A 24,022-nucleotide genomic window follows, 5' to 3' on the forward strand; every position below is an offset into this window, starting at 1 on the left:
GAGGGCTGTTTCCTGCAGAACACTGGAGTCACTGTCCCGGTGTAGAAAATCCCGCAGACATTCCATCACGTGGCATCCTGCCTACACAACTAGCATCGTCTAACTGTGGTGGTCTGGCCCAAAGTGGTTGTCTACCATAGACAACCCTGCAAGGGAGAACTGTGATAGCGATGTTGTACCTGAAGAGTGTCGAGCAGAGATGAAGGTCAAGGACCAGAGAGCATTGGACAAGGAGTCGAAGGACACTCGTTCAACGATGTTAGTGCATGGATCAGAGGATTCCATAAGCAATGTTATTAGCTGTAGAGATTACAGCACCCTGGGTCGTTTGCTACGAGTTACAGCTGTCGTCTTGAAGTTCATCAAGCTGCTTAAATCGAAAGTTAGACAGGAAGATCTTTCAACAAACTCAGAAGTCACGCGAGTCGACATCGAATTGGCTCAAGTTCTATGGATCAAGGAACTACAGGTCAAACTGAAAGTGAACGAGAAATTCAAGGAGTGGAATCGAGATCTCGGCCTGTTCACGGATGAAAGCGGAGTCGTCCGATGTAAGGGAAGATTATCTAACTCTAACTTCCCATATTCAGCAAAGTATCCAATCCTGTTAGATACAGCTCACTACCTTACCACGTTAATCATACGGGATTGTCTTGCTCGAGTAATGCACGGGGGAGTAAAGGCGACGTTAACAGAACTTCGTTCGAAATTCTGGTTAGTGCGTGGAAGGAGCTTTGTACGAAAACTCCTTTTCAATTGCGTTACTTGCAAGAAGCAAGATGGTAGAGCATACAGGACACTTAACCCTCCACCATTGCCCGAGTTTAGAGTAAAGGAAGCACCACCATTTACGTACGTCGGTTTGGACTACGTCGGTCCCCTATATGTGAAATCTATGAACGATTTAGACGAGAAGGCATGGATCTGTCTGATTACCTGCTGTGTCTCTAGAGCGGTACATCTAGAAGTTGTTCCCAACATGACATCGCAAGCCTTCCTCAGGAGTTTTAGAAGATTTACGTCACGACGTTCAACCCCTTTGCTTGTCGTTTCGGACAACGCAAAAACCTTCAAGGCCGCCTCCAAGGAGTCAATGTCACTCATGCGTGATCCTCAAGTTAAGAAATATTTCTTGCAACAACGAATGCATTGGTCGTTTAATCTGGAGAAGGCCCCGTGGTGGGGAGGTTTCTTCGAGCGGCTTGTGGGGTCATTGAAGCGATGTTTGAAGAGGACCATCGGACGGGCAAGATTATCTTATGACGAATTAGTTACGGCTGTCACGGAGGCAGAATCGATCCTGAACAGTCGACCGTTATCATATGTGTCCTCGGAAGATGTTGACGAACCCTTAACCCCAGCCCACCTTATGATTGGAAGACGAATCCTAAGTTTACCTGATTGGCACCGAGAAAATCTGGAGGATGAAGAGTTTCAAGTCGACTTATCGACGGATGATCTCAACAAAAGAGTACGTTATCTCAATGACGTTATTGAACACTTCTGGCGAAGATGGAGAAACGAATATTTGCTAGAACTGAGAAATGCGCATGCGGGTAAGAGTCCTAAGAAGGCAGTAGAGAGATCTCCTGTGAAGGTTGGAGACATAGTATTAGTTCACGACGAGAACCATCCGCGGAGTGACAAGCGCAAGAAAGGCAGGGTGACTACATTAAGGCGCCCATTACAACTGCTGTATCCTATGGAAATAAACTGCAAACTTGAAAAGGACGTAATACAATCGGGGCAAGAGGACGGTGATCAGGAGCCAACGGAGACTGCAAGACCAAGAAGAAAGGCAGCTATCGCAGGTGAACTTTTAACAAGACAGTGGATTGAGGATTTGAACAAGAGTTAGCGTAATTATAGAGTAATGCATGCACAGTGTTATATAAGTAAGAACATAGTACGTTTGGAACTTCTCGAACAGTAAGGTGTTGGGCATATAGGATACATGCCCAACAGGGGGAGTGTGAGATGTATTTATGATGGTTGCGTTATTATTATTTTGGGTTAGCTGTGGCGTAAGTTAATTTATGCCACGTGGAAAAACGTTGTCTGTTCGTTCGTTTTAGTCGAGATGTAAAATAGAAAAGATGTTTAGATTTTGGTTTGTATGAAATATATTATAACAGTTACGAAGAGGAGAGATACAGTAAATCGAAAATTATACAACAGCCTCCAAGAATGGAGAAGAGGGTCCATGCAGATGCAAGATGTTTATTACGAGCTAATTTATCATGTCAAACAAGAGTTATGTATCGCATTGCGGGGGAAGGAATACCTGGTGCTCATGCAATTGTCTACGAAATCATGGTGGCTGAAAAAACAGTCGAAGAGAACGACCACACTCTGAAGAAAGTCCTCTAGAGAGATTAACCAGTTATAATCTCAGGCTGAATATGCAGAATCATCTAATTTTCCTTATGTGGGACACAATATACATCAGACAAATTCGGAAAATGGTGCAAGGAGTATGGCATAATCCATTGTACCACAAACGACGTAACCATCAACATCTGCGCACAACCACCAACATAGCCAACAGGGAGAGCTAAATGGATCTACAGCAGCCTGGTGAAGATCACATAGAAGAGCTAGTACGTGCAGCACCTATATCATGGTCACAGGAAAGATTTTGGAACCACAAACCCCAAAGAATCAACCATACATTACTTGCAGTGGAAGTAATGAATTTGAATTTGAATTTGAATTTATTAAATTTAGTATAGACGTTATTACAACATAACAGTTATACTAGGCAGAATAACAATAGGACATGAAGTCCCTTACAAGGTTAACTGCCTTACTCCTACAATTATTAAGCTAAAATTAAAGTCAGTCAACAAGTACATAATTTCATAGTGTTAACACTACGACATTTTGGACAAATAATTTTGTACGACCTGATGTTATCTCCATCAAATACTGATCGTAACCTTACAAAATAAAATTTCCTTTTTAAAGCATTCGGTTTGCCCTGGCTATGATGTAATCAATATGAGTATTCCAAGAGAGGTCATGAAATACCGACACCCCAAGGTCAACTTGACTTGATACACACTTTAACTTTTCGTTCCAGTTAATGTAATAACAACGATCAAATCCTTGGCGTCTCCTTGTAACTTTCAAAAATTCACATTTTTTCGATTGAAAATCCAATTCATTTTCGCGTGACCAGTGACATATTTTGTTCAAATCAGATTGAAGATCAAAACAATCTTGAACAGATGTAATACATTTAAAACACTTTGAATCGTCTGCAAACATGGCAATATCTGAGTTTTCAACCGTATTAGGTAGATCGTTCACATAAAAGAGAAACAACATGGGCCCCAGGACCGATCCCTGCGGGACTCCTGACTTAACCTCAGCCCACGAAGAATAGGAACCATTCACCACTACACATTGTTGCTGTCCAATAAGGTAGTTCCTAAACCAATGTAACAGAGGTCCATCAATACCTATATTTTGTAACTTCCTGAGAAGCTTAGCATGACAAACAGAGTCAAAAGCTTTCGAGAAATCTAAATATATGATGTCTACTTCAAACCCCTTTTCTAATGATTTTGCTATCTTGTGAAAAACTTCAAGTAGCTGACTGGCACATGATGACCCCGGTTGAAAGCCATACTGCGTAGGGTGGATCCTTTTTATCACATAGGGAAAGAAATCACGAACAACGCACTTCTCTTGAATTTTGGAAACAATAGGTAGAAGTGACATAGGTCTAAAGTTTATGACTTCCGCACGAGGGCCTTTCTTGTGAACTGGAGGAATATTTGCTCGCTTCCAATCTGATATAACAAGACCTGTTCTTAATGAAGTATTTATAAAGATCGTCAGTGAGGGACTCAATGTGTTTTGAATTAGTGTTTTGAATTAGTTCTAATTTACTAGGATCACCAGAGATTGCAGAATCAGTGAACGGAGGTAAACAATTTGAATGATCTTTAAAAATGGATGTAAAATAGTCATTAAATGCTTCAGCTCGAATAGTATCATCTGTCAACGACACACCCTTATAGTTTATTCTATCTGGAATAGGTTTCTTTTTATTCTTAAATGAATAAAAAGACCAGAAACGTTTAGGGTTTGTGGAAACTTGATTTGCAATATCAATTAAATAAGCCCTTCTTTCACGACGAATCCAATTTTTTATCGACTGTCTCATTTTCCTAAACTTCTCTTTAAGGGTTTTACTAGTAGAAGTTCTTACACGTTTCCACAGAGTTTTTTTCTTCTAAATCTCATTAGCAAGATCTTTATTTATCCAAGGAGGTCGATTTTTACCTTGTGATAAAAAAGTCGGAATGTGTGAGTCAACGGCTGTAGAGACTAAAGAACACCATAATTTCCATGCATCATCAAGCTCAGCTTGAGAGTTTATTGATTCAACCCCAGCGCTGAGTGGTAACAAAGACAGCACATTATTTAAGGATGTAAAATCTGCATTTTTTAGATCGTAACATAGTCTTTTAGGGGAATCTTTTAATTTTAATGCAACATTAACTTCAAAGACCACAGGATAATGGTCAGAAGGTAAACCAGTTTCAACAAAAGCCAAGCCAGTATCAATGAAAGTTACAAAGGAGGGTAAATTAGTCAAAACTAAATCAAGCACATTGTCTTGCCTCGTTGGTTTATCAACCAATTGAAATAAATATAACTCCATTATATAATCAGCAAATACTGTTCTTCGCTGGCGACTGAGCTTGTAAAGCCAGAGCCGTTAATCCAGTTAATTTCTGGGTAATTAAAATCACCAACCATAAAAATTCCCCAGTACTTGTTAATTTGAATAACACTCAGCAGGGATTTAAGATTGTTAACAAAATCCTTGTCAGTTGGTGGGCGGTAACAATTTATAAACAAAACAGATTGATGATTGCTTATATCCATCTCCACTACAACGCATTCCAACGAATCGAATGAGTGTTCAATTTCTCTCAACAGAAAATTTAATTTAATTGCAGTCAATACCCCACCACCAACTCGACCTTTCCTATCATTCCGAAAGATTTTATAGCCTGAAGGCAACAATTCGTGATCATAAACCGTATTGTTTAGCCATGTCTCAGTAATGCAAATTACATCTAAATCCTGCCCATATACAACATCCTTAAATAAACCAATTTTGCTTTCGGTTGAACGTTCATCTTTTACAGCAGCTTTCAAACTTCTAGCATTTTGTAGGAAGCATCTAAGCATGTTAGGACCAGGGTTTAAACGTACTGCAGTATCTCCGCTGCGAATGAGACGCTGAACTTGAAAACTTGCATTGGTATTTGAATAATATCTCACACAATACTTCCTGAAGCGTGTCGGCCTCAAACGGCAAAAATTGCCATATCTTACGCCAGAAGCTACCAAAGTCGACACATAACTTTGCTCAAGATATTCCGAAGCAACATTGGAGCAAAACAAAACAGTAATGACTAAAATAGCCAATTTAAAACGAACATTTGATAAGCTCTGATAACAACGACCACACGCCATCTTGGTATGCATGATCTAACCTGTAATGGACTACATGAGCAGTAAAAGTTCCACAAAAATCTAACATGTAATGGACTACATGAGCAGTAAAAGTTCCACAAAAATTGAATTTATAACCATAGTCACTGATTTATTTATAAACATTCGCTTTCAGCTGCATTTCGTTAACTACACACACCATGGTTACCACATGTTATAAAGAAAAGGATATGTAATATATAGATCAGTGTCGGAATGTATTATGACAGGCCGCCGGTTAGCATATTGAACTGTTGTTAATACCACAATGGTGACCCGATTTCCGATTCTTACAACCAAAGACAGTAAGATTGACAAGGATGACAAGATCAACCAGAAAGATGCAATCTACAAACAGAAGATGAAACAAAATAGAAAAGGAAAAAAAGACAAGAGAACAGTTGTTGCTGCTTGGTGACTATGTGTTGGTAGAACAGCTGAAGAAGAACAAATGGAGCACTCTTAATGGACCTCACCCACCAATCACTTAAAGTTGTTCGACAAACTTAGCAATGCAAACCTCAGACCAAAACCAAGAAGAAACTGGTGATTGTTCACAAAATATATGAGGAATCAACACAGATAACACCTTTAATAATTATCTATTAAAGTATGTTAGTGAATTAGAATCTAGAATAGAGAAATCGTTTGAGATATTTATAAGTGAACTGTGTGAACTTAGAGTAGTCACTGAATTATCAACCGAAATTAGAGCATCTGGTACTTAAAGGTTAAAGAATAAAATCAACGAACAGTCATCCTTAATATGCAACCTAGACACAAAGATAAAAGAACTTAACAACAAACGAAACAGCTTACTAACAGTTGTTAGACATGTTGAAAATCAAAATACTATTCAACCCTAGCAACAACAAGCAGTTTATTTACACACTAATACATGCTATCAACATACCAGTGTCTCATTATATAATACACCTAGCCATGCACATAATACACCTGGCCAACTATATCACCATCAGCTGGAACAATATTGTTTTGACTTTTCTATTTTATAACTTCATTTCATGTACAAAGGTATTATATCTCAAAGACTAAACTTTGCTTGCAAGTCAGCGAGTTTTATCTGCTCGCAACACCCACACATTCACACTATATTTTAATATTTACATACAAATTAATTCAATCGTATAAACTTTGTGCTGTTTGATTCCATTTTGGTCGTCGTTGAAGGCAAGGCAGATATTCATTCTGCCATCTTTTCCAAATCTTAGACATGATTGACTGTAAAAACAATCAATGCCGTTTTGGTGATACCTCTTCCACCTGGATCTCGCTCGGTAACAATGGTCTCATCTGTGTTTCGGCTAAGAAATGCGCAGGGGTTAGAGGTTCTATATCACCAGGATCACTTCCCACATAAGTCAACAGTCTGTTATTTAACATTGCTTCACATTCAGCTGTAACAGTGAAAAGTTCATCATCAGTAAGTTGGGCCCCATTCGTTGCGGGGGTTATAGCACGTTTAGCTGGTTTTACCATCACTTCCCAAGCTCCTCCCATATGAGGAGCAAAAGGAGGGTTAAAGTTCCAAATTAAACCTTGTTGTTGTAATTCGCTTTTAAATCAATGTTGTTACATAGTTCTTTAACTAATTGGCGCATTTCTAGTTCCGCTCCGACAAAATTAGTACCTTGATCTGAAAACATCTTTTTTGGTTTCGACCTTCTAGCAACGAATCTGGAAGAGAGTTTCAAGAAATCATCTGTTGATTAAGATCGGGCGATTTCTAAATGCACCGCAGTGTTGTGAGACATGTAAAAATGACTCCATATCTCTTCTCTTGTCGACCTCCTCTGAAACCAGCTTTGGTAATTATAGGACCAAAGTAATCAATGCCCGTCAAAGTAAATGGTGGGTTAGGGAAGTCAACTCTCGATGTGGGAAGGTCAGCCATATATTGCACACCGGGGTTTCCACGCCATTTCTTACATAATACACAACTTGATAAAACCTTCTTCACTTGTTCTGTTCCTCTTATCGGCCAATAACGTTGCCTTAGATTAAAAAGTGCCATGTTTACTCCAAAATGTTTCACTTCTTCATGTGACTGCCTGATCAGAAGAGTTACTAAATGCAATCCTTTTCCCAAAATAATTGGATGTCGACAATCATATGATAGAGGTGATCTTTCCAAGCGTCCACCTAATCATATCAGACCCTCTGCATCAAAAAAGGGGAAAGGATATATAATGGGGACGATTTAGGTATCAACATCCTGTTTGGTTTTATTAAATCAGATTGTTGTTTTTCAAGGACAGCAATTTCCTTCGCGAAATATATCGTAGCTCTTCAGCGCTTAAGGGTTCTATGGGAGGTTGAGTATCTTTGCTCTTCATTGTACTTCTGGTCATAGGTCTTGTGTAGCATTTCGTTTTTGTCAGTCGCCAATTGCGGAAGGGGCGTCGAAGGAAAGCCACTCTTTTTCTCAATTTACGAAATGTTGAGAAATCTTCAACTTTCAAGAAGTCTTCCTTTATAGAATTCTGAGTATAATATTGACATGTGACTTTCTTCTTCTCAGCTTCAACAAGTTTCGCTTCTGGTAATGACGCACTTTCAACGTATTCACTTGAGCTGAGAAAGCTTGGTCCAGAAAACCATATGTTCTCTGGTTTCACAAGTTCTCGTAAATCAACTCCTCTTGAAGCCAGGTCGGCTGGGTTATCTTGACCAGATACATGATTCCACTGGCATCCCTCAGTTTTTTCTTGGATGGTCGTAACTCGATTGGCCACGAACTCCTTTAGTAGTCAGCTTTCCAACTTTATCCAAGCTAAGGCTACAGTACTATCTGACCAAAAAATTATTTTGACTGCTTTGAATTCCATTTCTGCTACAATAAATTCTGCTAATTGTACTGCCATCAGACAATCTTGTAATTGCAATCGAGGAACTGTTATTTTCTTTATGGGGCAACTTGCGTCTTGCTCATCAACAGTGACACTTACTTCATTATTTAACTTACATCTGAGATATGCAATGGCTGCCATGGCCTTTTGCGATGCATCAGCAAATAAGTGAAGTTCAAATTGACAAATTGATTAAACCAAGTCAACCAAGATTCTTTCACACAAGGTTTAAGTGGGTCATCCCAATCTTTCCCAAGTCTCATAATTCCTGCATCAGGATTTTGCCACAAATTAAAAAGGCAGCTAACAATCCCATGGGATCAAATATTCGTGCCAATCTTCTTAAAACTCCTCGTTTAGTCCATACAATATCTTCTATAACAGGACGGAATCTGATCTCATAATTGTGTGGATCCCACATCATTCCAAGGACCTTTTCAGTTATCTGGTCTAATAAGAGAAGATCTTTCTTCATACAGTCCTGAACACCTTCTAGAACAGACGGTCGATTAGATATCCAATAACGCATCTTCATTCCTCCCTTGTCCAACATTTTGCATGTATCGTCGACAATTTCTTTTGCTTCAACAGTAGTCTTAGAACTGTGGATTAGGTCGTCCATATATAGGTCCTTATCTAGAGCTTCACTAGCCTCTAACTTCTCTGCTCCATGGTCTTTAATGATTCTCTTGATTACATAGCTTGCTAGAAATGGTGAAGCTGGATTTCCAAAGATGATACAATTGAACTGGTAGGTATCGGGTAATTTATCTCTATCTTTTCGCCAAAGAAATCTATGATAGTTGCAGTCATCCAGGGATAGTAAGACTCTTAAAAACATTTTTGAAATATCCCCTGCGATGCCAATCTTGAAGCGTCGAAAGCGTAATAATATTCCTGTCAGATCATTCAATAAACACAGTCCCTTCTCGACTAAGTCATTAAGTTAAATCCCTTCGCTTGTGGCTGAAGAATCAAATACAATTCGAAATTTGGTATTCTTTTCTTCGGAAATAACTGGGTGATGTGGAAGGTACCAACCCATGTCAGTAGGTCTTTCAGGTAACTTTTCCAAATAACCATCGGTAATATAATCTTCAATAACTTTACTGCATTTGTCTTTAAGAAACGGTTGGTTTGCCAGTCTTTGCTCGATTGATTCTAACATCTGTAACGCCATCTTGTAGGAATCAGGAATACGCTTGGTGTTATCTTTCCATGGGAGTTTGACTGGATATCGCTGGTTCACCTGACAAGTTGACCGTTCCGTTTCTTCCAAGATCTTTTGTTCGTTACTAGTATATAAGGATGGTTTTTTTACTGGGATTCGTTCCAACTCCCAGAACCGTTTGAGATTAAAATCATTGATTGAAGATATTAGTTGCGAAGAGGTTGAAATGAGATGAGTGGATGGATTTTAATCGATTCTTTCCTCAAGGGGTCCACAGATACTCCAACCTAACACAGTTCGTATGGCGTAGGGTTCATCAGGTTTTCCATAACGAGCTTCCAATTGCCTTAGGAGCATGGGGTAATCTTGACCGACTACAAATCAATAGTTTCAGCGTCTACTGTCGCATTGATATCTTGTATGGAAACTTTGCTTTGATATCTTTGATATCAAGAGGAGATGAATAATTGCTAATTTTTGGAATAATGTACGCGTTCATTGGAATGGGCAGTTCGTTATCTCTGGCTTATATAAAGAATGAAACTTCAGAGTTGAGTTTTATATTCTGATCTCCCACACCGGAAAGGGTGAAACGATTGTTTCTTCTTATTGTCAAATCAAGGCTTTCAACCAGACGGTGAGTTATCAATGTCACTTGACTCCTGCTGTCTTCCAAACAATTTATTGTAACCCTTCGACCATAATCATTTAGGACTTCAATCTTCTTTACAGGAAGAGCTACAACCTTCTTCTTTAAGCTATTCAAATTTGTGTATGATTTGTGTATGATATTAGCAATTTCATTCCTCTTGGATCATTTAAATCAATGGAAAAATCTGATCCCATATTTTCTAATATTTGAATGTTAGTATTCAAATCATCGTAGAATTTCCGAAGGCCAGGTATGTCTGCTGCCTTTATTTTCAGTAAATTCTCATAGCTCCAAGGTAAGAGCTTGTTTGAACTTCTTCATCACCAAATATATTTTCTAAAGCCTTTAAAACTAAGGGATACGATTGCTCAGTAAACGGAAACACTCTAATACAGTCTTTTGCAGGGCAGTTAAATGTTTTTCCAAGATAGCAAGTTTTACAATTGTATCATAGGGCTGTTTATCAACCACGGCCTTGAATGTCTGAAAGAACCTAATTATCCTTTTTTCCATCAAATGTCCCTAGTGGTACGGTCTTTTCCCCAAAAACTAACGGTGTGCTGTGCTTCAAAATTTCGTTGGAGGTACCCTCAATTGGAAACTTCTTATTAGTTTGATTCGAGACATCTGGAAGCTGGACACTAGCCTTATTGGAGGGATTACTCTCCTTTCCTTTTAGTGATTGATTTATAACCTATTGAGAGTATAAAGAATTTGTTTGATCTTGATAAGTTTGATTTCTTTATACTAAGACATTCTAATTATTTTCAAATTCGGCGCTTAATCGACGCACCATCAAAATTGTTGAAGACGCTATTGTTAAATCAGTGTTTAGAATTTTTGTAAGGCACAGGTCAGTCGTGAAGGCAGAGATTCCAGTGATTTGTGTGAGGAGGCTTGTTTTCTGTAAAATATCCAAATGCTCTCTATCAAAATGGGGACATTTGGCTACATCTAACTTTCAATTCTTTTTGTTTAAAGTTCTTGTTACAATTCACAAATATTTTTTAAACAGCGCTGCCCCCTCGATTAAGCGCCGTATTTGAAGTTTTAAAACTTCAAAGACGCTGCAGCGCTCAAACGAGTAAATACGGTATACAATGTATTGTTCACATCACCCCACCATATACCATCCAAACATACTTCCAGGAAACTGGTAGAGCTAAGAGGGATGGACAAACTGCAACTGCTCTGCTGTACTACAACAATCAGGATATAGCAAAGAACAAGTCTGGAATGCAAGAAGCTGTCTAAAACTCAAGGTGAATGCCTTAGGCATGGTTTGTTGTCTTTATTGGACACAGACAAAAAGGCATGTTTTGCTGTCTTTATTGGACACAGACAAAATATATTTCACACTGGTTACACCTAAACATCTTTGCTGTGATGTTGGAATGTTAGAGTGTGAGTAGTGCACCTCTTGCACTAAATAGTTTTAACTCCAGGTTAATGAAAACACTGAGAACTGTTCTTGGTTAATAAAAACAAGATTTATCAACAACATTGTAATAACCTTATAAAAGTTCAATCCTTTGCGTTAGCCATAAACAATTTTGGTGTTTTCGCCTGTGTCATAGAGATTGCACACTTTTTCAAACTAGTTCATAATTATATACAAATATATTGTGGTGTCATGTTCATATTTCACAGAATTCAAGATTCAACATAATATTCACAAAACTATTTACAATTTATTTACATAATACCATTTTTATCAAGTGCAAATTTATTTACAAACAACTTTCATATGAAACATTTAGCTTCAAATCTCAGTGTACCATAGAAATATTAGATATGTACATACATTTATTCCATGCCATGGGCATGTTACAATGTTAAAAAGCTTGTTTATGGATTTTATGGTGGACCATTGATGCTTATAAACATCAAGGAGGACAAATGAGAAACAGATATGCTAGAATGCAACTTTGTACATACTAAGTTCATTTGTGAAAAGCCCCTCTCTGCCACTGCGCTACTGACTGGTATAATTTGAATGAACCCTTTCAGGACACTATCTCCAACAAGCGAGGGAACGTTTTGAGGATCACTGAAAAATTCTTGATAGGATGTAATAATGCCGGTGGAATCGATGTTAAATCTCTCTCAAAGTGACATGACATCTTGCTCACCTTTGAGCCATGGAACCTGTCCCCCCCCAGAGGGATTTGGTTTAACAATATCTTCTCAGATGAATCGATCATCCTTTTTTAAAGGTTATCAATCAAACCCGGCAGAAATTGCTTTCGATTGAATGATTTTTATCCTGTTTGACAATGGGGTGACTTTCATTCCACGCCTTTAAATTTGACTGAGGAATCGTGAATTGTCCTAAATTCATATTTTGTTTCCAAAGAATCTTATCTTTTCCAGTGTGTTTATCGTCCATTGCAAGTAGTCAGATGCTTTAAGGAGCGTGGTGCGATCCTTTTGTAGTGATTTGGACAGAATGTTGCCCAAGGCAGTCTTTCACAATGGCTACGTCTTTGACGAACTCTATCATTTCCATACGTTTTTCTAATCCCGCATATGTTGTTCGTGTTTATCCGTAGACTGTGAGACAGGGACGCCGGACAAGCGTTATGTTAGGGCAACGTCAGCGTAAAGGGCAATCAAAATTCGAAAGATCATTTTTTTTGAATACATTAATTGATCAAGGGACTTCAAGGGAATATTTTCTCATCATTATCATTTATTTTCCTATAACAAATAACAAATGTACAAACTACAAACACGTCAAACAATGCACTTTTGTGTGCTTTAACACAGTGCTAAACTTATTGTACATGAAGTTGTAGAATACTTTATACTTGCACTTAATTGCTAATCATGCATCAGCAGTTACTAAAGGTCAATTAAAACACATTTAATCTTTATGTTTCAATAAAACTTTGGAGAAAATCTTATAAATGATGAGCTATAAACAAAACTCATTTGATTAAGAAACTGGCAAGGCGACATCGACATATGCCTGCATATTTTAACATCCATTTAAATGAATTTTCCAAAGTACACTCTTCTTTTATTATTCCTTTCCGCAAATCCTTGGGCAACTGATTTGTCCATATCACTTCTCTGAATGTTTGCAAACATAATGCAGTTCAAATGATTACCTCTGGTATTTGCTCGCAGTCATGTTTTAAGTCAGCGCATAGCACTGAATGTGCATTAACACGATGCTGAGGTGAGAGGGATGGTGTAGTACAGCTTAATCATCTTGTGTACTTCGGAGCACCGTATCTTTGCAGCAGGCATTTTGTTGAATATATTGGTGATGGTTGAGATGTGAGAGATAGATGTGATTTTCTTTTTCCTCTCTGCGTTATATAGACCAACAAGTGTTGGCATATCACCAAGTTGCATCCTCAATGTGTCTTTGTCGATCAATTCGCTTGTTAGGCTATCTAACGGATGTTCTCTTTCACACGCAGATCTTAACAGGATTTGCTCTATACTTTTTACAAGGGAAAGGTCTTCTTGGTCGAACCTCGTTTTGATACCTTCAGCAATGGCAAATTGCTTCGTAGTAAGATCGGCACATATCATCTGTGCCTTCGCTATCTACAGTGCCTGTTGAGTGAAGTTTTTCTGTCAGCAAAGCTTCTCCACTTTCCATCCATCATGGGATTTTCTTTTGTCTACGAGCATCTGCATTTTTCTCAACTCCAGGTATGTTCCTTGCTTCTTCAAGGATGCGCTCAAATTCGTCCCTACTCCGCATTTCTCTTTGTAGAATACATCGCAGGGAAAACACCTTTCCACAATACATTGTAGGGAAAACAAAGCATAATCAGCAGATATTTCAACTGCCTGCAGCTCTTTCGAGAATTTTTCCAACAGAACAAGTAGCTTACGTGTGACATTCAAATTGAAGGGAGCCGGAGCGAAGACAGCTGTTTCTTTAAAATTCCCTTGATCCTTGTTTTCGTGTCAGCAGAGAGATTAGGGTTGGTTTTCATCTCTTCAAGGGTTGCGCGCAACTCACTGGTCTTCTCCAAAATAACATCAGCTGCCTTCACTCTTGTCGTCCATTGTGTTGCGGATAGGCTCTGGAGTCGAACGACTTTGTATTCCTCTCCAATATTTTCTTGTTTAAACTCTTCTTGAATTTTTTCAAATAAAAGAATGCGCTAGGGTAAGCACCAACGATTGCGTACAGACTTTGGCACAGATCCAACGATGTTGATAACAAGGGACATAGCGTGATTGCATCCTTAACAAATAGCTTATTGCAATGGGCGAAAAAATGAACATATATGGCGTTTTTTGCAACTGAAGCTTTAAGCTTTCTTGCTAAAGATTTCATTGCCGCTGCTCCATCGAAACCCATCGCTGCCATCTTGGCGCCTTCCAAGCTGGACCTGAGAAGGATATCTTCCATGTACTTAAAAAGGCATCAGCTGATAGATCCTCACTGCATTAAAAAATGCCAACAAAATCTTCAGAAATTTTGTATTCATCATCACACATTCTCAGTGAGAATGAGAGTTGTTCTTTCTTGGAGACGTCAGATGATTCGTCGGCAAGAATCGAGAAGTCTTTTTCTCTCACATTTTCCAACAAGTTTCGTCAGGCGTTCAAAAACTAACAGTTGCTGTTGTTCAACTAGAATATCATGCGCTGTTGTATAATGTTTCTCGTTTAGAAACAGTTCCAAACCCTTGTCATGAATCGCTTTGTCTAGGTTAAACTAGTATATGTTAGAATCTAAATCTGTGTTACCTCTTATAGCAACGCCTTGACGCAACCAATGTCTTCATTGTTTGAAGATGGGAAATAAGCCCTTGTCTTCGCAGCTTTTGTGTGTTAATATCAAACAAGCGAACAGTTTCTGCGATGCCACTGGTATGTCTCTTTTTTGCAACCATTTTAGCGCAGGAATCTTTGTGAAAAAGGCTACCTTCATGCTCGGAAAATTTTTCGGCACCTTTTTTCCAGTTATCAAACCCTTCCCCACATTTGAAATTGAATGTCCCTGACCCTTTCTGTGTGTCACTGTTTTCAGTGCATGTTAAACAAAACGCCTTTCGCCTTTCCCTGTTGAACGCAAGCCAATCATGCTTTTGAAACCACTCTCTAACAAAATACTGTTGATTCTTTTTGCTACTCAACCTGTCCTGGGTAGTAAAGTCTTTGGCAGCTTTAACCCAGGTTTCTTGTACTTCCACGTTTTTGTCTCTTCCCATTTTCATTTCATCTTCAGCTTCTGTCTCTGCCTCTGGTGCATTTTTGTTCATAACAGGCTCCTCAGGACACTTCAATTGATGTTTCACTGCTTGTACTGGGTCTCGCAAATAAACTTATTTGGGACTGTCCAGGTTGACAGGTCCACAGTCCGCCTTGAGGCAGACACACACATGAGTTGAAATATCACTCCGAACGTCCTCCAAAGGGAACTCGTAATTATATATTTTAAATCACTGAGATTTAAAATACACCCCCCGGATCCACCAAACTCTTTCCCCATCCCTTGCCAGTGCTTCCACCATCCCTTTCCCATGCTTCCCACAACATGGAAACACAAACCACACAACCCATTTTTCAAACGAGACCCTAACCTGGACCGTAAGGGAACCCTAACCCCAACCTTAAACAAAACCCAACCCCACAACCACATACAACTGTATTTTTTAAAAAAATAGCACCCCCCCCAACACCACACCCCCCCCCCCGAAACAAATTCGGCCTCGCTTTCACGATTCACAACCTCAATGTCACACAGCACACTCATTTTTCATTTCTTGTACATTAACACAAAGCAAACTTCTGTAAGCATCTGGACGCTCGCTTTTCTTCAAATTGAAGGGTAAGTAAGACCGTTTAAATCTCTTACATCTGTAATTCCTAACATAACAGTTCCCGGGGCACCAGCCAGCCGTATTAGATATCATATTTACAGAGATGGGCCCAAAATAAAACAACAATTCGGCACGCTCCCATTATAATTTCACTAACAGGGAATACACATGGGATTGAATACCACCCTTTTTCACAAAATCACCACACATTGGGAATGTTTTATGGAACCAATCAATTCAGAGAACAGGAACCAATCGATTCAGGGAACCACATTCATGATATTATTATCACGATTCAAGGCTATAATCTGCAGAGTTGGTATAGACCACAGTTGTATTTGTACTTATATTAAAAATAACATTAATTTCACCATTTTAGAAGATCTACAAGATCAAAATTATGAGGTTCTTTGGATAAAGTTACGGCCCACGCAACTCCCTAGGGGATATAGTTCCATTGTTGTTGGAAATGTTTACCATCCACCAAGTGCTAATAACCAGGATTTACTACAATATCTTCTTCATTCATGCCTCTTGTTAATTGAATCGTGCTTTTTCAAAAGTGGAATTATGCTAGCTTCTTCTTTTTTAAAAAAATAAAAAGTTATATATATATTTTTTTCAGCTATTTAAGTTTACAACAATATTTCTCTACTTAGTTAAACCTAATTAAAACTAACCTAATTTACAATAACATCTAATTAGAAGGAATTCATGAAAAATTTTAAGTTACTAAGTTACTATTCAGTTCACAACTCAAAATATTAGCAAAACATAATCTTTTAAATACGCCGGTTTTTTTATTAACTGTCCTGAACATGTCCATATTTCTACCTTTTCTCCTGCCTGACAGTCTACTATTTTTTTTGGACTGCTGTTCTTTCGGTTCTCTATCTTGGGGCATCTCTCTGTCGTCTTCTTTGTCTTCCTCTATTGTTTTCCTAGCCATCTTCCATCTTGCGGCACTCTTCCATCTTGTGTTTCTACTTCGTATGATCTTACACTAACTTTTGCGGAGCGATTATAGAATACCCGGCCACTGGGCGAGCGTTACCTGTTATCATGATACGATGATACGAAGTCAGAATAATACGTCATGTTAGATGTCATAACGCATAATGCTTAAACACTAACGCATTGCACATAACGAAAATGCATTAGCAAGAAATGAACTAAGTTAAGTAACTATATCAACTAAAAATGAATTAACAATGAATTTAATGTGAGGGAGCAATTTTAATAAGACTGGGCAAGGTATATTTTTTAATGATACGATGATACGAAGTGAAAATAATGACGTAATGTCAATGTGAGTGTGAAATTTTAATAAGACTGGGCAAGGTATATTTTTTCAATGATACAATGATACGAAGTGAAAATAATGACGTAATGTCAATGTGAGTGAGAAATTTTAATAGAACTGGGCAAGGTATATTTTTTCAATGATACGATGATACAAAGTGAAAATAATGACGTAATGTCAATGTGAGTGAGAAATTTTAATAGGACTGGGCAAGGTATATTTTTTCAATGATACGATAATACGAAGCGAAAATAATGACGTAATGTCAATGTGAGTGAGAGATTTTAAAAAGACCATAACGTATAAATTACTCTATAACAAACTATTTACAAGTGATGAAATATGTGGCGGATCTCGAAGCAGTCTGAATAAATTACACAGTTGAATTAAAAAACACACCTTAATGTCAACGCTATTGGTTATGGGTTTCAAAAGAATATTTTTGAATAAAAATCTAGCAATGTAATTCGATTTTAAGCTGAAGTAATTTATTCTGAGTATCCCTAGATTCGCCACTGCATAAAATCTTGCATAACAAACGTGAAACGTGTTCATATAGGAGAAGGCGACGCGGATTGTTTGAAAGCCCTGTATGTTAAGACAGGACCGGGAAAGGACAGTATTGCCGTCTTTATATCAAATTGCGTGGGTTGATGCCTCACCTTGTCGCAAACGTCATTTGTTATGGATTGAATAAACTAAAAGATTAATTGAGATGATTTGTCAAGGTTTCATACAGCTAGCCTTTTACAATTACGTTTTAGCAATAAAACATTAGTATTATTTAAGGTGTTTACGATACGATTTACCTGGGAGATGGCGTCCTTTTGTTGTTCCAAATGATTTACCAAAGCAATTGCGCGGTCAAGTGTTTCCTTGCTGATCTCAGTTGGAAAATCTTGCACGTCTTGGCCATGAAGTACTATTTCTGTGGCATGGTGAACATGTGTATAGCAATGGCGATTCGTGGTACGTGGTCAGACTTTTTTGACTTAGGAGGCATTTGTCCTTCAAGGATAGCCGCGTTGACTTCAGCGGCGAATGATGTGTTCATGTCCTGAAACTGTCGTTGCGCGTCGTTTTCAAAGGTATAGTTGTAGGTGTGCTGTTCATGAATGTCATTTATTGTGTTGAATATCTCAAGGAAGCTATCGATCGGCTCTGTCTCAATATAATCGTTAGCATCAGCCTGCTGTTGTGGTGTAGGATGTAGAACCAAAGGAATGGATATGAGAAAGCGGTCAATTAGTCCATGGCCTTGGTCCATTTGTGCGATAAGTTTTGCTGTGTTTTGTATTTGCGTGCAGCCTAGAATTGAGAAGGGAGTTTTCGCAGGTATTTCACGCATCTTTTCCGTGCTGTAGTGGCAAGTGGCTTGTTCTCCAGAAAATAGTTTACATAGCAATTGGACGTTGCCACTGGCAGTTTCATCATCTGACTTTAACAGTTTATTGAGCACGTCATATATTTCTGATGACACAACGTACGCTATCTGCTATCTGCTTAACCAGGGCAGAAGAAGTCGCTCTACCTATAAGTAGATCGTCATCTGGTTTCGTGACTGCCAAGGTAGGTGTTCTCACCCCGTGGTCCACTGCTGCTGATTTTCCAGTCCCCGGATAGCCGACAAACATGGTAAAAATATTTGGTATTTGTTTGTGGTTCCCGATTTTAACTGTGGCTTCGTTCTTCGCAAGGATAAATGCGGTTGTTGTTAAAAGAGTTGGCTTAAAGTAACCAATTGAGCTTCCAAGCGAAATGGCTTTATTCTTTATAAAACGCTCTATGTCGAGACTGAAGAGATTGGTATAGTCGTAGGCAATACCCGAAATGTGTCTCTGAAGAGTTGTCCAAGTCCTTTCATGTGTCCTTGAAACTTTAGTCAAATAGTGCGGTACGGCATGTAATCCCGTAGCATTTGTGTGCTAAAACTTATTTTTTAACTTTTTCGAATTGATTTGAGGACTAACTATAGGAAAATGATGGGGTTCAAATTTTCTTGGTACTTACCTCCCTGCTGTGTGTCAATCTATTTTTCGTAAAATGATCCTGAGGGATCCGTTTTAGTTGGTAATTTCCAAGATGGCTGCCACCATCTGAGAGAAACGGTGAGTGCATTTTACTTTTATTTTTAACTTCACGAATCATAAACAAACGTTTAATATATGCAAGAATATATTTTAATGATCCCTGAGTTAATTATTAAAGTATTTCACCAGGAACTAACAGTGTAGTTGTTAAATCATTGATGAATAAATCTGCATAAATAATGAAATATATTATAAAACGTAGTATAAAACTTTAACACTATGTACTATTATTTATGAGTTCCCTGTTCCTATGCTACTTTCAGAACCCATTATTATTTCTTCACACAAACTTCGAAGAAAACTTGGTGGCCAAAAACTTTGTAAATGGTGTTCTTTCCAAAAATAATGTAATAATGTAAGTTAATCATACCATTTTCAATTAAAAAGCAACAAGTTTGTATTGTGTGTATAATTTTGTGCTATTTCATTTCTAAGTCTAAGATGTGACGAACAGTGACAAGGTACTGAGCAACCATGTCTAATATGGACAGTGTGTGCATAATTTGTAATGAAGAAGCTACCTCAAGCAAAAGACTCGTAAATAATCCTAACATGATTGAAGATCTTTATAATTGTTGTAACGAGCGACTGTCCCTGGGTCAAACTGATGTCAAACCACTTATTGATCGTTTAGCTAGATTGAATGACTTGGATCGTAAAGCTGCATGTTACCATAGTGAATGTCGGAAGCCAATTGTTAATAAGAGTGTTATTGAAAGACTCAGAAATAAGAGAGTCTTGTCCAGTGAATCCATATCATATTCCGTACAAGGTCCTGGGCGCCCTTCCAATGCCGCTACATGTTTTCGGCCAAAACGAACAAAAACCGTCCTCAAGGCAGAGGTGTGTCTGTTCTCGGCCTGTAGCTTTTGTCCTAATGACAGTACAGAAGCTCTCCACCACGTCTCTTCAGACAAAATGGGTGAAAACTTGTTAGAGATTAAGTCAAAAACACAGGATGACCAAGTCAGAATTTGCGTGTCAGAGCTAGAGGATGCTGGCGATGCCTCTGCACTAGAAAAATACTATCACAGAAAATGTTTACGGAATGCTCAGCGCACTTTTAAACCAATAGAAATGTGTTCTGTTAACCAGCTCATACATTCTGCTTGCGAAGAGCAATTGCTTTTATCCGTCCAAAACTCTCTCATCGATGATGATGCAATTCTAAGTATGGCCGAGGTTAATAGTACGTACATATCGATTTTGAACAGGTATCGTGTACAGATTTCTGAGACGGCAAACTACTGTAAGTATCTGAAAAAGCTACTTGCTGAACGCCTACCAAGTGTACAGTTTGTTAAATCTCTGCGCAAAAATGAGCCTGATAGAATCGTTCTTCCAAAAGCAGTTAGCAAAGGAATAGAACTTCGGTCCTCGCTATTGAATAACAATGAAACGATTGGTCGTTTGAAGAACACCGCAGATATTCTACGTAAAGAGATGATGCAACACAGAAACTGGTCGTTCAACGGAAGTTTTAAAGATTTCCAAAACCCTCCACTCCTTCAGTTTTTTCTCAGCCATCTCCTATTTGGTCGCCATGTTCTCAAAGCTTCAGGAATTCGCAATGAAGAAGTGGATAAAACTGTTGATGTGGCCTTGCCAGTTTCTTATCCAGAATTCTCGAAGTGATCGCCAAGTGAAACATCAGCTGAAGGAAAACACTGGTTTTCTGCAGACTACTCAGACGCCCCTCTCGATTGGTCTGCTTCTTGTAATTCATTCTAGAGTGCGCGATAAGAGCCTTATCAACAACCTATCAGAGGTGTACATTGGGAGTAACTAAAAGAAGGTACTTGACCTCGAAAAGCGCATTGAGCAAAGTGTTCTGCACCGGATGAAGGAGACTGGTGGATTTTGCCTGCCTGATTTTGTCAAGAAAGGAGTTAACATCTGGTTCGCGGTAGATAACATTGACCTTTTAGAAGACACGCCAACTGGCCAGAATACATTCCATGGCACGGTGATCGTAATCAATCAGCAGGCGGAAGATGGAGAACCTGTCAACCCACTGCTTGTTATCCCAGACAAGCTTCCTTCGCCGACACAATCCTTTCACATCAATTATCTGCAAGAGCAAATAATCAAACCTAAGCCTTGTCGATTTGAGGCCAGCTTGTTTGGTAAGCGAAAGGATATAATTTCGAATGACTTCTACCATACTTGGGCGCTTGCGAACTATTTTGGTACTGATGACGATGAAATCACGGACAATCGACATGTGGAGATTGAAGATGGATGGGAGATTGAAGAGGGACGGGAGATTGAAGATGGACGGGAGATTGAAGATGGACGGGAGATTGAAGATCAAGAACGTGAAGTCGATAGTGAAATGGCAAGAAATTTAAGTGATTCTATTCTGTCTGTGAATGATCCAATCCGTAAGAGAAAGAAGTTAGCAAAGGAAGACGTTATGCCAACTTGGGCTGCTACTAAATCACTTCTGCTATCCCATGTCTCCCAAAAATGCATCTTGACCAATTCAGAAGTGATTTCTCCACTTTTCAAGACCTCTCCCACAGATTATACAACTCTGCACACTGTGTTGATGTTGACACAGGGAATATCTGCTCATGTGGTTGGTCCTGAGAGAAAAACTCTAATAACACTTGACCTAGACCTTTATAACCGTGCCCTCCAGATTCAACAGACAGTGGGTAACACTAACTGGATCCTTCGAGCAGGCGTTCTTCACATTGTGTTCGCTGCACTGCATGCCCTTGGTAAAACCATCGACGGTAGTGGCATCGACACCTGTGCTATTGAATGTGGTATATACACATCTGCAGCTCTTCTCAGGATATACAGTGGCAAGGCTTACAAACGAGGTGTTGAGTACTACATTACAACTAGCTTGGCGATCATGATGATGAGGTTTGAAACAATTTTTTCGGCACAGCTACCCGAAAATATTCGTGTCCAATGTCGTGCGTTAAAGAAGGCTCTCCACTAACGCAGTCCAGAAATGATAGAGGTCTACGACCACATCCAGTCATGGTACTCTGCAAATATAAAACCACATGAAGCTAAAGAAGACAACGGAGATCTTGCCCAGTTTCTCATGCAGTACCTTGAGCAGGTGGACAGTCTCTTACACATTATCAATGCTTGCCGCTCAGGTGATTGGGAAGGTTACTTAGCTGCGTTAGAAAACAACATCAAGTACTTCTTCGCCCATGATCTCCTAAACTATGCACGCCTTATGCCTGTCCACCTTGCACAGATGAACGCTCTGGAGCAGAACGATCCAGTGACATGGCAAGCGTTAAAGGCAGGAGAGTTTGTTGTTGCAAAATCAGAGATTCCCTTCACCTGCCGACCAGACCCTTGAACAAAAGATCAAAGGACTAAAACGTCATGGCAGAATGGTAGGATTAAGTCTGGTCTGGACCGACTAGTTACCACCACACCTCATCTTGCTCGGATCGTTAAGCAGTACCTCAACAGTTTTCCTAAAGAATCCAGTTCTTCTCAGCGCAATGAACACTATCAGCTTTCGGGATCTGTTTCTATACGGTCCAGAGAAAACGCTCTAAAGCTCTGTCACTCCATCGAATTGCATTGTGCTGGAAACCCGTTTAAAGAAAGATCTCCTTTGAAGAGCTTGGTTTCATCAGTTCTTGTGCCAGAGGATGCAAAAGACGATATTCTGCACTTTGGTGAGAAAGGTCAGAAACGCTTTGAAGAGTTTGTCCGTGAAAGATTGCTGCCAACATCAAAACTCTCCGTTTGGGACAAAATGAAGAAATTCAAACTAAAGAATTTCTCCAACTGGATGGCAAAAGCTAAGGTCCGCGTCGGTGACAAGGTGTTCAAATTACGCGAGGAACGTGAATTACTCAGCAGATTTCTTATTATCCAACGAAACCGCCCGGAGCTTGTTCCCAAACTGGAGGAAACTATTGGAAAATATGAGATGTCAGTGGTTCCACGCTCGCTGTGCGCTGTGGATGGGTCTTTATATATTCCCACTAACAAAGCGAGTCTGATGCATGCTTTTGAAGAAGTCAAAGCTGACTCGCCACTTGAATCTGCCACTCCTCTCGATATAGCACCAGTAACAGGCCGCTTACTGCGAGTTCTAATTGTTGACGCCATGGCTGTGGTTCAGAGTATGAAGAAAACACCGACCATGAAGAATCTTTCTAACCTACAAGAAGCGTTCATCAAGCGTATCAAGGGGATGGTTGTTTGCTATGATGAATGTCGAGTGGTCTTTGACTGTTATCTAGATCAATCGCTGAAAAACAAGACCCGTCAGAAGAGAGCAGCAACGTCCATAGAATTCCAGATCCATCCAGAGATGAAGCTCACCATGCCTCTCAAGGAGATTTTGTCTTCATCAAAGACCAAGAGTAGCCTGACATCGATGTTTGCTCAGGGCTTGCTAGAACACTTTTCCAACAACAGTGCATGCAAATTAGTCGTGGTGTATGGCACTAAGATCAAAGGGCAAGATTTTGAAGAAGACCATTCAAAACTTTACCAGCGCTACGGTGGGCACTGTTTCGTTCCAAAAATTTAGAGGGAGAAATGTTACCACCAACTCGGTTGCATTATTACCCCACATTGTACGTGCAAACTACATATGTATGCGTGATAAATCATACCCTGTCAA

General features: G+C 39.2%; 1 protein-coding gene, 1 long non-coding RNA gene and 1 pseudogene across 2 annotated transcripts; all 3 read left to right on the forward strand.

The window, feature by feature from the left end:
• The first annotated feature begins 199 nt into the window (after positions 1-199).
• LOC114537147 lies at positions 200-1,858 on the forward strand. The gene has a single exon (XM_028558278.1). The coding sequence runs from the start codon at positions 200-202 to the stop codon at positions 1,856-1,858; it is 1,659 nt and encodes a 552-aa protein (XP_028414079.1).
• Positions 1,859-19,273: 17,415 nt separating this feature from the next.
• LOC114537135 lies at positions 19,274-19,866 on the forward strand. Its single transcript, XR_003688556.1, has 3 exons — positions 19,274-19,419; positions 19,665-19,756; positions 19,837-19,866. It is a non-coding gene; the product is annotated as an uncharacterized LOC114537135 (long non-coding RNA).
• A 708-nt stretch (positions 19,867-20,574) lies between these two features.
• LOC114537148 lies at positions 20,575-22,735 on the forward strand (annotated as a pseudogene).
• Positions 22,736-24,022: the final 1,287 nt, after the last annotated feature.

Source organism: Dendronephthya gigantea, unplaced genomic scaffold (assembly GCF_004324835.1).
Source record: "Dendronephthya gigantea isolate DGI-Jeju-01 unplaced genomic scaffold, DenGig_1.0 000151F, whole genome shotgun sequence".
NCBI lineage: Eukaryota > Metazoa > Cnidaria > Anthozoa > Malacalcyonacea > Nephtheidae > Dendronephthya > Dendronephthya gigantea.

What these genes read in the sequence shown, in the direction of transcription:
- LOC114537147 (XM_028558278.1), top strand. Translation starts at nt 200, where the DNA reads ATGAAGGTCAAGGACCAGAGAGCATTGGACAAGGAGTCGAAGGACACT.